This window comes from Trichosurus vulpecula, chromosome 8 (genome assembly GCF_011100635.1).
Source record: "Trichosurus vulpecula isolate mTriVul1 chromosome 8, mTriVul1.pri, whole genome shotgun sequence".
Lineage (NCBI taxonomy): Eukaryota > Metazoa > Chordata > Mammalia > Diprotodontia > Phalangeridae > Trichosurus > Trichosurus vulpecula.
In genome coordinates this window covers 200,333,880-200,350,184 of record NC_050580.1, presented here as the reverse complement: position 1 = coordinate 200,350,184, position 16,305 = coordinate 200,333,880, and the positions used below count along the sequence as shown (strand labels likewise).

General features: G+C 41.0%; 1 protein-coding gene across 3 annotated transcripts in view; it reads right to left on the bottom strand.

Annotated features, from left to right (window-relative positions):
- Window positions 1-239: 239 nt before the first annotated feature.
- Window positions 240-16,305, bottom strand: part of SQOR (sulfide quinone oxidoreductase) — a 45,926-nt gene continuing 29,860 nt past the window's right edge. For all 3 annotated transcript variants that reach the window (XM_036736858.1, XM_036736860.1, XM_036736859.1), the window contains exons 5-10: window positions 13,806-14,000; window positions 11,501-11,710; window positions 7,062-7,245; window positions 2,103-2,170; window positions 1,728-1,906; window positions 240-877 (exon numbers count right to left, since the gene is read on the bottom strand). In XM_036736858.1, the coding sequence (XP_036592753.1) occupies window positions 820-877; window positions 1,728-1,906; window positions 2,103-2,170; window positions 7,062-7,245; window positions 11,501-11,710; window positions 13,806-14,000 (894 nt within the window). In that variant the 3' untranslated portion in view covers window positions 240-819. The remainder of the gene's footprint in view (window positions 878-1,727; window positions 1,907-2,102; window positions 2,171-7,061; window positions 7,246-11,500; window positions 11,711-13,805; window positions 14,001-16,305) is intronic.

The window sequence follows — 16,305 nt, the reverse complement described above, 5'->3', positions numbered from 1 at the left end:
TCCCTGTTCTCCTTCAAGACTCAGCTCAAGCTATATGAGACTTTTCCTAGTCCCCTCAGCAACTAATGTCTTCCTTCCCAAGGATAACATGTACCTGTTGTGTGTATATACATATCTGTGTGTACCCCAAATGGGGTCATGAAGAGTTGGACATGACTGAAAAATGGCTAAACAACAGTAATACATATATACATATAGAGAGAGCTAGGAGGGGATCAACAAGAGACTCTAAGAAGATGCACAGGCCAGCACAACAATGCGATTTAATGTGCTTAATAAAATATCCACAGGGACAGACTTTGAAAGTGATGAGATAGCAGTACTCACCACTTCAACAGTCTTGTAATTAGGCATAGTCCAAAAACAGTGTATATCCTAGTTTGGCAGTCTGGCCACTTATCTAAGAAATCAGCCTCATCTAAAACCCATAAAAATGCTAAAAATCTGTGGTTAACTTGGTGGTCTGTGACTTGCTTTTTTGAAATAAATTATGTAAGACCGGTACAGAACATTCATAATGGAGAAAAATAGCGGCATGGCATTTCATTCCCACCATTATGACAATGGGTTTCTGATGTCAGTATCAACACTGCTACACATGTGTCATGAAGTAAGGATTGGACCCTTTCAATTAGGTGGGCTAGCCAACAAGGTGGCTTTTTCAAAGACAAATGATGAAGGAAGCTGTTATATGGGTACAAGTTATTTATAGGATTAAGCTTTAAGCCCTTCATTCTGCTTTGGGTTGAAGGCAGTGGTTTGGGGTTAGAAACCCTCCATTGGAGGAGACTGGTCAGGAATGCAGGTCTTCAGTCTTCTCTAATCTCTACCCAAATGTAGCCACTTCCGCAAACGGGCTGGGCCATCCCAGTAGCCCCTGTTAAAAAAAAAAAAAGAGACAAAAAAAGATGTGTGATTAATAACAAAACAAAAAGATGCTGAAAAAAAGAAAATACATATCAATGGGAGAAACTTAACATAGTCCCATGGCTAGAATACTACACAACGTAAAGAGTCTGATACTTGGGTTTGAATTCACTCCTTGCTACAGACTGTAGTTACTACAGTAGTTACTACTGTGTTACCTCTCAGAGCCTCATTTTCTCCACCTCTCAAGCAGTCAACCTGACCTGCTTAATGTGGTAATACTGAATAGTACCTGGAAGGCATATAGTGCACATATGTGTGTGTGTGTATGTATGTGTGTGTGTATATATATATATATATACATACACATACACACATATATGCAGATTATATATATAGCATATATACATAAGCCCTCATTATTAATATCATCATTTAGCCAGAAGATCCTTTCTGTTAGAGTGGGGAAAGATAGTGTAGTGGACATGAGGCAGCCAAGTTGGGCTACCCCTTCTAATCTAGAAGATAGAGGGCCATTCTTGGAGTCAGGTAGGTAGGCCTGCCTTGAAATACTATCTTTGACACTTACTAGCTATGTGACCCTGGGAAAGTCCTTTAATCTCTCTAAGACTAAGCTTCTTCATCTGTAAAAGGAGGGTAACAATACCCATAGCACTTCCTTCACAGGGTTATTATGAGGTTCAAACGAGATAATTTATGTAAAGTGTGGCACAAAATTCATCCATTTTTATGAAAAAGAGGACCATTTCCCTGGAAGCATTTCTCTTGAACTCAATCAATAATATACTAGAAGAGGTTCTTAAGAACTTGCTTTGTTATGTGACTGAAACAATACTTACTTTAGCAGTCCGTTCCAATAGAGAAAAGGCATCATATCAGCTTTCATAAGGTACATGGAGAGTCGTTCTTTACTCTGGTCAAAGGGGAAGGTTTCTAGAGGCTGAGCACTGTAGTCAAACTCAGCAAGTATCACCCTGTTGTAGTTTGTAACAAGTGGACAAGATGTATACCCATCATACTGAAATAAAGAATCAAAAAAAGAGAGTGACATATATATTCCTCTCAAGCAGAGTGGACTTTCAAAGTCTTTAAAGAGGTTTTTTTTTTTAAATAAATTAAGGTGATTATGTTAAAAATGGGGTTAACAATCCCAGGTAAGCTAAGAAGGATTTTCATGTACTCTGGGTTAAGAAACTCTTACAACAACATGGTACCTTGTTGACTGGTTCTTTATTCTTCATTACCAGGGAAATTGTGCGGTCAAGTACTCCAGACTGAGCAGCTATAGTAGAAAAATGAACAGTCAGGATAATACAATTCATTTTATTTCATCAGTGTGTAAACTAATTTCATTATGAAACAAGTTAGGTTAAGGGCAGGAGATGTTGCCCCACCCCCACCCATGCCAAAGGTCACATACATCCCCATGTTCACAAACCCCCTCATCTTTCCTATTCTTTCCATTTCTGGATTCCCAAAAATCTTTAGCTAGTGGTGAAGGAAGAGTCATAGCCATTCATTTCAACCTACACACACACATACACACAAACACACACCCATGAATGTGCTGGAGTCAGCTATCTTGGCTCATGAGAGCTAAATGTTAAATTTTCAGTGTGAGCATTCATTTCTACATCAGGAATTGATAAATACTATAAATCAGGGTTTGATTTATTGCTTTGGTGATTTGGTGATCATTATGGAGCAGCTAGGTGGCAAAGTGGATAGAGTGCTAGGACTGGAGTCAGGAAGATTCCTCTTCCTGAGTTCAAATCCAGCCTCAGACACTTACTAGCTGTGTGACCCTGGGTAAATCACTTAACTCTATTTGCTTGAGTTTCCTCATTTAAAAAAAAGAGCTGGAAAATGAAATGGCAAACCACCCCAGTATCTTTGCCAAGAAAACTCCCAATGGGGCCAAAGAAGAGTTGGACAGAACCGAAAGGATTGAACAAGGTGTCGTTATATTTCCATTCTAGCAGAGAGTAAGGCTGTACAAAGTAGGTCTTTGCACAGCTCTGTCTCACTTAAATCCAATTCACATGCAAGCCACGATTGTGACATCACTGCTCATCTTTTGAGAATGAAGGAAGAGCAACAACTCCTAGGACAAAATATAAATGAAGGAAAGAAGCATTTATTATGGGCTACATGTCAGGCATTGTTCTCAGAGCTGAGTGTACAAATATAAAAGTGAGGCAGTCCCTGAGGATTCTAGGAGGAGGTGACATCTATAGGGGAGTAGTCCCCAGGGAGGGATATTTTGGTTTTGGAAGTCACAAATGGTGAGCAGGGCCATAGGGAAGTTGACTGGTCCACTCAGTAGCAATGGTTTCTTTCCCATGTTAAGGTCATTGGGTTTACCATATTAGAATAAAAGTGGAGAGGGGGAACCCTCCATTATTTCTGCTGAAGTTTTCAATGAAAGTAACATAATATGATCTCATAGGAATGCAACTGGAGATTCAATATGGGGCTGGACTTGGGGGGTCAAAAGAAAACTAAATTTGAATCACCCTCCCTTGGGTACTTAATAGTTTGTGACTGTCAGCCCTTTAACCTCCACAAGCCTCAGGTTTTTTTTTTTTCATTTATTAAATGGTGAAAAAAATTACCAGCAATGCTTGCATAAAAATGCTTTGCAAAAAAAGAAGTGATATACAAATTTCAGCTAATATTATGGGAGCATATTATTCCTGTCCTCATCACCAGCATTAGAAGGGTAGTGGCTGTCTTCTAGTACCACAAAAGACAACTGAAAAGAGGCAGTGTGGTATAGAGGGTATGGAAAATCAATTTGGAGTCAAGAGGACCAGGATGGAATCCCAGCTCTGCAATTCACCACTTCTGGGACATAAGACAGCCCTTTTCACCTCTCCAAGACTCAGTTTCCTCATCTGTAAAGCACAGTGTCTAGCACATAGTAGGCACTTAATAAATATTTACTAACTGATGTTAGATTCTTTAGTCACTTAGTCCACACACATTTATTAAGCATTTACTATTGCATCAGGAAATTCCACATAGTAAGTTCTTAAGTAGCCTTCTTGTGATTTTGGAAGAAATAGTCCTACTTAAGATCACAGATTTGGAGCCAGAAGGGACCTCACAGGTCTTCTAGTCCAACCACCTCATTTTACAAATGAGAAAACTGAAGTCCAGAGATGTTAAGTGACACGACTAAGGTAACACAGTAAGTCAGAAGCAGAGATGGACCCAGGTCCACTGACTCCATACTCCGTGTTGTCTCTTCAGAGTAGAGGAAGAGGAGGAGAGAGAGAGGGACAGAAACAGAGAGAGAGAGAGAGACAGAGACAGAGACAGAGACAGAGAGGAGAGAGAGTGAGAGAAACAGAGAGAGACAGAGAGACAGAGACCAGACAGACAGAGAGAACATAAAGGAGGCTCTAAGCCTCAGATATGTTGGATGGATCCCATAGGTGAATATATGAAAGAAGACACAGACAAGAGTTGAACAAGAGGGGCATGTATGAATGGGCTGCAACCTGCATCAGTGGAAGGAAATCCAAACTGATGAACTAATAACTAATAATAATAGTTTTGGTTGTCATTCAATCATTTCAGTAGTGTCTGACTCTTTGTAAAAGCAATCAGTAAATGAGAAGATCTTCCCCCCCCCATCACCCCCCACCCCCCATCACCTCCCCACCCCCCATCACCTGCCATCCACCCTCCACCCATCTGAATAGGCTTCAGGTGGGGCTCCAGGTGGGGCCAATGAAGGGAGGTCTGATTATATCTTCACTCCCAAGTAGGCCCAAACCCCTAGCTACTAGGTGGGTGTGAAGCCCCCAGGGTCCTAAGGGGAGTTGGTAAGACCAGAGTCAATAGTAAGAGCCTAAGTTCTGGCCACTCAGATGACATTTGATGACAGCTAAAGAGTGCATATAAAGAGAGAACAGAGCTATTTGCTTAGGGCTCTCATTTTTGTCGGTGGTCTTTGGTAGAAACTGAGCAACTGACTCTGGGTCATGAAGTGGTATTAAGACCTGGAATTCCTATTATGACTTAGGTAATGAGTACCCTAGCTTCTCACAGAATTGGACATGCACAAGAGGCGAACATAATCAAATGGAAGTGGTATGTTCAAAATAGGTTAAGAGCAGGCAAAAGTGAAGTTTCTGCTCTACAAGAATCTGTGGCGAACATTGACACTAAGGGGAATGAAAAGCCCTCTGAACCTAAGAACAAATGGAACCATCCTTAGTGAAATGGAATAATGGATACGATGGACTAATTCAAAGAACAGAAGAAACCTGCTTGGTTTACTGATGGGACAGCAAAATATTTGGGACACAAGAGACATTGGAAAGCAGTAGCCTATAACCCCTGTACTAGGCGAACTCTGGAAAGTTCTGGGATAGGTGGAAGTAGCCAATATGCTGAACTGATGGCAGTGCCATCCAAACATCCAAAGCCATCCAAACAGAGAAAGGAGGACAGTGTCATATATTTACTGACTCATGGGCAGTAGCTAATGGGTTAGCTACGTGGATGCCTATATGGAGGAATGAGAATTGGGAGATTCATGGCAAACAAGTTCGGGGTAAAGAGTTATAGGAAGATACATGGGATATGTCTCTGGTTACAAATTTGTCAGTTTTTCACATTGATGCTCACGTGACCCTGACCACACCAGAACGTGCGTACAATGCACACATGGATGGGCTAGCAAAGATTGTGACTGAACATATTGTCCCTACTCTGACCCCAACTGATGACCCAGCCTTAGCAAAATGGGTTCACCAGACCACCTGCAATTTAGGGGTCCAGATCACCCATCGAGGGCACAGGATTGAGGTGTTAGAATTTCTCATGCATTGTTAAAACAAATAACAGAGGAACATTGTATATGCCAATTGGAAAAAGAACGAACTGTTCCTAGGATAGTAACTGGAAAAATAGCAAGGGGAAAAGTTCCAGCCCAAATTTGGCAGATAGATTATGTTGGACCAGTACCCCAAGATAAGGGATGTAAATATATATGTACATGTGTTGACATCTATTCAGGAGTACTAGTGGCTTGTCCTTATAAGGATGCAACTCAGAAAAAGCAGCTGTAAAACCCTAGATATTGTAAGTTTATACTATGGAACCCCGATGCAGATTCAAAGTGACAATGGGTCACATTTTAAGGGTAATGAAATGAAAAGATATTGTGCATTGAATAATATAGAGTGGATATATCATATTCCATGTTACCCATAAGCATTTGGGCTAATTGAAAGAATGAATGGATTGTTGAAAGAAATCTTCCCCCCCCCAATTTGAATAGGCTTCAGGTGGGGCTCCAGGTGGGGCCAATGAAGGGAGGTCTGATTATATCTTTGCTCCCAAGTAGGCCCAAACCCCTGGCCACTAGGTGCTGAGCCTATGTGGGTGTGAAGCCCCCAGGGTCCTAGGGGAGTTGCTAAGACCAGAGCCAATAGTGAGTGCTTAAGTTCTGGTCACTCAGATGACATTTCATGACAGCTAAAGAGTGCATAAACAGAGAGAACAGAGCTATTTGCTTAGGGCTTTCACTCTTGGTGGTGTGCTGATGTGGAGACTCTGGGCAGCTGTAGTTAAGAGCCCTCCAGCTTGTAAACCCAGATTTTGTTAAACTCTAGTCACTATGCATGAAGATTTGAATCAGACAAGGTCTGTCTGTTGATGTTTGTAATTTGTTTGTATTTGCTCTGAAGTTCAGGGTGCTGGCTTTTTCCCCTGAGCTAAGTGAATGATATGTGTATGCTGGATTAAAGTAAGACTGCTAACCCCTTAACATTCTTTCCTTAGTAAAGTAGATCAAAAGAACCTGGGCTTGCAGCATTCTGTGAGCTGGTGGTTGTTGGTTTTACACAGCCACAGTAGGGGCTAGCCTGATTGTTGCAACACTCTTCATGACCCCATCTGAGGTTTTATGGATGAGAAAACTGAGGTAAAAGAGGCAAAGTGACTTGCCCAGGGTCACACAGCTAGCAAGAGTCTGGAGGCTGGATTTGAACTCAGGTCTTTCTGATTCCAGGTCCAGTTGTCTGTCCACTATGCCACCAGCTATCCACAGATCATTAAAGTATGAAGAGACACAGCAATTGTTTGTCATGAATTATCACAGCAAATTCTTGGCCTAAGTTTGAATTGGAAAAATAATGGCAGTTTTTTAATCCTACCTACTGCAGCAGCTGTCTTTGATGTGGGAAGGTTGGTACAGTCTCCAATGCCAAAAATATTGGGGTATTTCTTGTGCTGCAGAGTTTCTTTGTTTACATCTACCCAGCCAGCAGCATCTGCAACAGGACTCTCCCTGACCACATCTGGTGGCCCCATGGGTGGAGTGACATGAAGCATCTCATACTAGGGAAAAAGAAGAAGGTAAAATAAACCTGTGATTCCGTACTCTTTCTCCAGTCTTCTTGCTGGGGCCCCATCACCCTGACAAGTCCGTTAGGATCATGCCCATATCAGGCACACAACAAATCTTCATGTTCTAGAAACTTACATGCTCTCCTGGCGTGACACCCACTGCCTACTCTCAAGTGTCTCCCCACTCCGGCCCATCCTATGCGCTAGTATTGTTTTTACCTGGAATATCCTTTAGGTGTTTAATTACTTCTACAAACATTTTAAGTATTTCTTGTGTAACATGGCACTGTACCAAAATGATAGTCCTAAGCACAGATCTGACCATGACATTCCTCTGTCCAAGAACCAAGTCATACATCATAGAGAATCATAATTCTTAGAGGCTTGGAAGTTCCTTAAAATTGATTCAATAGGGTACAAAGAAACTGGCATCATAAGGTATGTAAAGCTTATGAAAGTCTTTCTTCTTCCCTACTCTTTGTAACCACCTAGCTGCCTCAGTGCCTATGTGCCAGAACAATAAAGCATTAATGGCAGTTGGGATTACAAAAGGTTAATTTTTTTAAACTTTTGAAGGCATATATAACATATATCTTAGAGTAGCGTAAGAGCTGGTAGTTTTGGGACTTTCCTGTAAAGCTGGCCTGGCAGCTGGGTGGTACAGTGGCTAGAGGGATGGGCCTGGAGTCAGAAAGACTCATCTTCCTGAGTTCCCATCTGGCTTCGAACACTTACTAGCTGTGTGACTCTGAGCAAGGCATTTAACCCTGTTTGTCTCAGTTTCCTCATCTATAAAAGGAGCTGGACGACATCGTGCGATGACCAACTATGATTGACTTACCTCTTCTCAGCAATGCAATGATCCAAGACAAGTCCAAAAGACTCATGATGGAAATTGCTATTCACATCCAGAGAAAGAACTGATGAATGCTGAATGCAGATCAAAGCATACTAATTTCATTTTATTTTTTCATGTTTTTTTTCCTTTTGTTTTGTTTCTTCTTTCACATGACTAATTGGGAAGTATGTTTTACATGGTTGTACATATATAACCTCTATCAAATTGTTTGATGTCTTAGGGATGGGGGAAGGGAAGGAGAGAGGTAGAAAATTTGGAACTCAAAATTTTATATAAAAAAGGAATGTTAAAAATTGTCTTTAAATGTAATTGGGGGGAAAATAAAATACTATTTAAAAGAAAAAAAAGGAACTGGGAATATTGAGTCTAAGGGGAAAAAAGAATTCTCCTGTATGAAAATAAAATTAGATGAGTTGGAAAAGGAAATGGCAAGCCAAGTAAACCCCAAATGTGGTCACGAAGAGTCAGACGTGACTGAAATAACTCAACAACAAGACTTTAAGCAGCCTCTTCCAATACACAAGGTGAGAAAAGCAGTAGCAAAATGTTTTTTATAAAAGTAGATAAATGTAGGACACAGGCTCTGAAGTCAGAATCAGATTCAAAACCTGCTTGTGATGCCTGTGTGATACTGGACAAGTCACTTAACCTCTCTGGGCCTCTGTTTCTTCATCTATAAAATGAGGAAGTTGGACTATTAGTGTCAGACTCAAATGGAAACAGTTCCCTGTGGACCACATGTTGACTTAGAAGATGAAAAATCAACATTATCTATGTTATCCTGTATTCTTATGTATTTTGTTAACCATTTCCCAATTCTATCTTAATCTGATTTCAGCAGTACTTTTTCAGCAGTTTTTTAGGCTACCTGTGACTGTTTGATGCCACTGGACTAGATGACTCCCACAGTGTCTCTGAGCTCTAAATTTATGAACTGTGTCTGTAGATGCCATTCACTAAAGGGACAGTAACAGCATCTCTCCTTTTGTTGTATGTGGTTTGTCCTTTGTTCTTGTAGTTGACCATGACATCAGGAAGATGATGCCATGGCTTGCAAGTGACTTGGATTTAAGTGAGGGGGGCTGTGAAAAGTCACCAGCCTCATTTTTTCCTCCGGAGACATCTGGTTCCAGTGGCCAGATATAGATCAGGATAACCGGAGATGGCCCAAGATGCAGCAGGGGACCTTGGCCTTTTAAAGCTAAGGTCTTTCCGAGTTCTCACTTTGAGTGAGGCAATGCCCATTCAGTAAATAGGTCTCTTTAAGAAGTGAGTCAAGGGATAGCCCCTTTAATCAAAAATAAACCAAACTGGGAAGAAAAGGCCTTCAGGGTTGCTGGCTCAAAGATAAACAATTACTATTTACATTCACTTTGAGCCATTAGAGTCCCCCAAAATTAGGAATTACAAGAAGTCATGCCCAACTCACTCCTGAAATCTGATGCCACTGAAGAGTTGAGCTGACCTAAGCTTCCCACCCCTCTCTCAGTCTGTGTCTGTCCCTCCCTCCCTCCCTCTCTCTCTCTCTCTCTCTTTCTGTCCCTGTCCCTGTCCCTGTCCCTCCTTCTCTCTCTGTCTCTGTCTGTCAGTCTCTCTCACAGGTGCATGCGTGCGCGCGCACACGCACACACACACACACACACACACTCCCACCTCTCAAGGTACTGGCAGCAAGGTTGCACTGACAGACCCGAAGACTAGACACAGGCTTACATCAAAACTTATCCCTATGCTCTGGTCCCTTTTCCTCTTTTCAGTGCCATGGAGATCCCAACTCCAGGAATGTGGAAGTTTGCTTAGGCTATGACAGCCAAGGTGGCCACAGCCCTTTAAGAGCAAAAGCCTGCCAAGGACTGAAACCTAGAAGCACCAGTGCTGCAAAACTCTAACCTGCCAGTGCCAGGGAAAACAAGTTCTGAATGGCTAGTGTAGGGCCAGAGAATTGAAGAATAGGTTACAGAACCAGGACAGGGCACAAAGCATATGAGGGGCTGTGCAGCACTCCACCAAGCCTGGCAGAAAAAGCATAATACCCAGCTAGGGCCAGTTCTGACCACCCAAAAGTCAGTTGGGGCAATGTATCAAAAGTGTTAAATAAGAGAGGGTATAAATCAGTGGTGGAAGAGGGACCTTGCCATGGGGACACCTGCAACAATTAGCATTGTTCTGGGAGCAACGCATAATGGAAAAAGCATTTGGAGTAAGCCCTACAAGAGGCAGAAAGAATGGAGAGGGGAGAGACTAGAATGGATACCTTGGAAACTTTGATTGTATGAAGAATATGGAAAAAAGAGACACTATTAGATAATCACAGAAATCATGAATCAGACAATGTGGATCTAGAGTAAACAGAAAAGATGGATAGTGAAGAAAATTAGAAAAATCCTTTTTGGAAAGACACAAAAAAGCCTGGGCCCTATGTCACTCCAGAGACTGCCTTGATATCTATTAAAGGGATACTTAATAGACTTTCTCTGGGTAAAAGAATGACATGAGTGTCCTAGAGGGCTCTGTCTAGGGCCACCTTCTCTTCCCTATCTCTACTTTTTCACTTGTTAATCTCATCAGTTCGCATGGATTCAATTATCATCTCTATGCTGATGATTCTCAAATGTGCTTACCCAGCCCTAATCTCTCTTCTGACCCCTAGCCTTGTATCTCCAACTGCCTATTAGACATCTCCAACTAGACATCCAGTAGACATCTTCTACTCAACATGTGCAAAACTGAACTCATTATCTTTCCCCCTAAACTCTTCCTAACTTCTCTATAACACTCTAGAGTATCGCCATTATCCCAGTCACTCCACTCCTCACTCTCTCTCGCCCCCCCATATCCAATTTATTGCCAGGGCCATCAATCAATTTTACCTTCATGACATCCCTCATACATGCCCACTTCTCTCTTCTAACACTGTCACCACCCTGGTGCAGGCCTTCTTGAATAGACTATTGCAAAAGCCTTTTTATTAGTCTTCCTACCATAAGTCTCTCCCCATTCCAGTTCATCCTCCATTCAACTGTCAAAGTGACCCTTCTAAAGCACAAGCCTGATCATGTCATCTCCCTCCTCAAAACTCCTGTGGCTCCCTATGAACTCCAGGACCAAATATAAAATCTGTCATTCAAAGATATTCATAACCTGCTCTCCCCTTCCCCCATCAGCTAAATTATCTCATTGGATCCTCATCTATCCCCTAAAAGGTAGATGCTATTGTTATCCCTGTTTTATAAATGAGGAAACTGAGGTTCAGAGATGTTAAGCAACTTACTCAGAGTCACACAGCTAGTAAGTGTCTAAGGAAGGATATGACCTCAGGTCTAACTCTAGGTCCAACTATAGAGGAAACTCTGCCAGAGCTTCTCAAGAATGAAAGGGGCTACTCACTGAAACCACTTTAGTCATCCCAGGATTGTCCAAGTTCTCAAACACTGCCTCATATTTTTCTGGCCGAACTTCAATAAGGTTTTGCCGGTAGTTCACATGAAGGTTCCTGGCCTTGATAATTTCTTCTAGGGCATCTGCATACTTCTTAACCCCAAAAATGGCTCCCAAAGAAGTGTTGAAAATTATATTGGCGTCGTCTCGCTTCCCTGTCTGAGAAAAAAAAACAGCAAATGAAGGAGCATGTGGGACCAGTAATTACCAACTTCTTCTTCTTCTTTCTTCTTCTTCTTCTTCTTCTTCTTCTTCTTCTTCTTCTTCTTCTTCTTCTTCTTCTTCTTCTTCTTCTTCTTCTTCTTCTTCTTCTTCTTCTTCTTCTTCTTCTTCTTCTTCTCTTTGAAGAAGAGTCCAGTTTTCTCAGAAGATTTCAGTCTCTGCCACCGTTACCCCAGTACTTTGACAAGTGGAATAACCTTCTACTCTCATTTTACTCTCTGCCAACAACATGGTAGCCAAGTGAGAATATGGGATAGGGGTCAAAGGTGAGGACACTAGAGTTGAAGATTTGAAATGGAAATGCCCAGTGCAAGGTAATGATAAATCATTAGCACAGGCTAGAAATAAAAACAGCATAAGGCATTAATGTGAAGGAATACAAATTTGGAATTACCTTTGTCATATATCCCAGAGGAGATGGTATTCTCTCCCATATCCCAAAGTGGGCAGAGGAACTACAGGCTGTTTGGAATTCCAAAATCAACCCAAGCCTAGTCAAAAGCTTCACACATACACACCCACCCCCCCCTCTAAAATCTTAAGCCATACTTTGTGCCAAGAACAAAAAGGATGAGAACAGATAATAATAAATAATAATATTAACTATCATTTACATATACCTTAAGGTTTACAAAGCACTTTGCATATGTAATTCATTCAGTCCTCACAACAATGCTGGAAAGTAAGTACTAACATCCCAATTTTACAATGAGGAAACTTGGACACAGACATGCTTTGTGACTTGTCCAGGATCACATAGCTAGCTAATGTCTGATGTAGGATTAGAACTCAGGTCTTCCTCATTCCAAGTTCCATACTCTCTCTGCTGTGCCAGGTATCCACTTAGTCAGAAAGTACAATGTTGACAATTGCAGACATACTTTTGTCCATGGACCAGCCTAATATTTGGTAAAGTGTGTGAGTATTCATGCCTTTGAGAAGAACTGGTAATTATCTGAAATTTAACTCTTTGCAGTCTATCTCTTTGTATTAGCCATTGCCCTCTCTTTCTCATATCTCTTGTAAAATACAAATTCCACAGTAAAATTGATGTATTTTTAAAAATAGTGATCCATGGTAAATTCACAATTCCGTATGTAATTATCTTTTATTGTCTTTTGTATGTGGAAATAGTAAAGTTCGTAATTTTTTAATTCATAATTTTTAAAAAATAAAATACAAATGCCTCAAGGAGGGACAACAACATATTAAGTTCATAGTCTTGATGGTAAGTTATGTTGGATGCCTATTTTTCCCCTTACAGTAACTCTTCCTTGTTATAGGGAGCTCAAAGTCCCTCCTTGCTAGGCAGTGACAAATCAGAGTTGAGTGCAGACATTAAACACCCTCTGAAAGTTTGAAAGGTTCCTGGGCCCTACTAAAATTCCACAGATCAAACTAAGGAACACAAGTGCTCTTCTTCCAAGTCAGAGAAGGATCACTTCTATCACTTACATACACATGCTCATCCCAGATTCCCTAGGACATTACTGCCACCACCCCCAATTGTTTTGTTGTTCATTTTGAATAGATTGTGCATTCACTTACGTATCTATATCTATCTATATAGATATAGGTAAAGATACAGATGTAGATAAAGATGTAGAGATAGAGATAAAGATAGAGATAGAGATAGAGAAAGAGATAGAGAAAGAAACAGAGATAGAGATATAGTTCCACCTCCTCCCAATAGAATGTAATCTCCTTCAGGACAGAGACTCTTTTTCATGATCCCCATAGTAGGTCTTTAACAAATGTTTCCTGATGTTGTCAAGTACTGGGGAATGCGAATATCATTAAGATACAGCCCCTGGCCTCAAGGGGTTTACAACCTAGTAAACTCTGAAGCAAGGACTGGGCCTTTTTAGAAGTGTTGGGGGGGGGGGGAGAGGGAGAGAGAGAGAGAGAGAGAGAGAGAGAGAGAGAGAGAGAGAGAGAGAGAGAGAGAGAGAGAGAGAGAGAAATAGTCCACTGGCAGTCATTGAATTCGAGTGCTCTAAGCCACTCTCTCAGCCTTGGAAGTGAAACATACCTTCCTCATGTAAGCTTCTGACAAATACATGATCTTCTGTGGTGCCCCTGCACATTTAACTGGGGTGTTCGGGAAAGTGAAGATGGCATTGCCCTCCTTGAAGTCCTGCAGAGCCTTCCATGTTTTCTCCACAGTTCCAACAGAATAATTAGACCCTATTTTAGGATATCTAAAACCTTCAGGCAAACCTTTGATCTGAAACAAATTAGACAAAGAAGGTAAAAAAAAACACCACATTTTTGGGACAAGAGTGCTCTCAAGTTTGAGCGTATGTACCACACCATATCTGCTTCAGATAAACTGAGGCTAGGGACAGACCTTAATTTAGAAATGCCAAGGTCACCCACTGCATCCTGGGCCATCACCAGTCATCTCGACTTTTGTCCTGCCCCTGGATTCCAATGACTTTGGAGGAGATAGTGAAGCTGATGACTTCACATAGCTCTGACCACCTTTTTGATGCCATTGCTCCCCTCAAGAATGAAGAACAAACAGCAACAAATAACTTTAAGATTGCATTTCTTTCTCATTTCCAATGAACCAATGAATAAAAAGACACACATTGCTACTCACTACGTGTGGTATCACTGTACTAAGTGCTAGGGATAAAAGCATAAATACAAAGTCAAGAGTCTCTGCCCAAAAGAGTGATGGCCAGGGAAGGATGATCTGGTCTGGGAAATCACAGAGATGGGGAGCAGACTAGTTGGCCCCATCCAAGGGCGTGCCTTCTTCTCAGAGTCTATGACAGTATTAATTTGAGTATAGTTCTCAATTCAAGAGGGGGAAAACAGGGGGTGAGAATTATGTGCAGAAAGGGTGGGGAGAAAATGGCCTGGGAGAAGATGACACTAACATGAGCATGGTTTCTGGGAGTTCAGGATAAAAGCAGCGGCAGTAGGTCAGTATTATTATGGCCGTTTTATGAAAGGGCAGGAAAGCAAGAGAGCTCCTAAAACCTCATTGTGTCATGCAAAGAGTCAGCAGAAGACCAGAGTTGAACGAGTTTAATCCCAGATTATCTGAGCCTGAAAAATTGTATTACCTTTGGCGTGATCTCAAATTCTTTGTCAAAACACAGGGATCTGGCAAAAAGAAACCCCATTTGTGCTGCTAGTTTTGATAAAATAAAACCAGTTGTTTCCTTGGAAGAAGTACACAGACGCACAGACTTGACAGGAAGTCGTGTGGATGCCTGTTTTTCCATTCAGAAAAGCTCTGTGTCATCATAGTGAGTTCAAGTCCCTCCTTGCTGGGCAGTGACAGATCAGAGCTGAGCACCTATATTAGATACCCTCTAACTTAAAATCTAACAAAAATAAATTAATTTAATTTTTTCATTACCAAAAAATAAAACTTTGTTCAAATGTGATAAAGAAAGATTCTAGTACTCATAACATCAAGGAATAGGGGATTAGGAGACAAGAAAAAAATCATTCCCCTATTCTTTACATTAGTAAGAGCTCTATTAGAATGCCAGGTAAGAATCTAGTCAGCCTACATTTTAAGAAGGATGCACAAATACAAGGGGTTTGAATGTGAATGACAAAGATGATTTAAGGGGTATAGAAAGTGTCTTTGTCCCATGAGCAAAAGTTAAAGGAATAGAAAATGTTTATTCTAGAGAAGAGAATCACAGATTCAGAGCCAAATTCCTCTGGCTCCAAATTCAGCATTCTTTCTTTTATACCACACTGCCTCTAAGGCTAATAAGGGGAAGTTGATTACTTCAAGTTTAAAAAGCATTTTTAGGAAGGGAGAAAGGAAATGAGTATTTATGAAATATCTACCATATGCCAGACACTATGCTAAGCCATTTATAAATATCTCCTTTGATCCTTACAATCCTGGAATATAGGTGCTGTTATTCTCTCCATTTTACAGTTGTGGAAACTGAGGCAGATGGATTACTTGTCCAGGATCACATATCTATGAAGTGTCTGAGGCTGGATTTGAACTCATAAAAATGAGTCTTCCTGACTCCAGTACTCTATCTACTATGCCACCCCTTATTTTATCATAAGATTTAAAGCTGGAAGGGGCCTTAGTGCTCATTTAGCCCTACCTCCTCATTTTACAGATAAGGAAACTGAGTCCCTGAGACTTACCTTCGGTCACACAAATGGGAATTAGCAGAGCTAGGATCTGAAAGCAAATCTGATTTCTCTCCACAACAAATACTGGCAAATAAGATTTTCCTGGTACTCTTTTCGCAAATACCATAGGCATTTTTATAATGAGATAACCAAATGCCTCATAAAATAATGTTTCTCATTGCCTTTGGATGCACAATCAAACCAATTCTGCCAACTCCTTTATTTGGCTTTCTCTTCTTCCATTTACATGAAAATTCTTTCTGCCTTCTAGTTTCATTTATAAGCAGAATGTCAAGATTAATACAATTCAATTCCTCCAATAGGATATCCACTGGTGGGTGTTTGGAGAAAGATTGAAACACCTCACATTTAGAGTACCCACAGCTAAATCAATGGTTATAGAC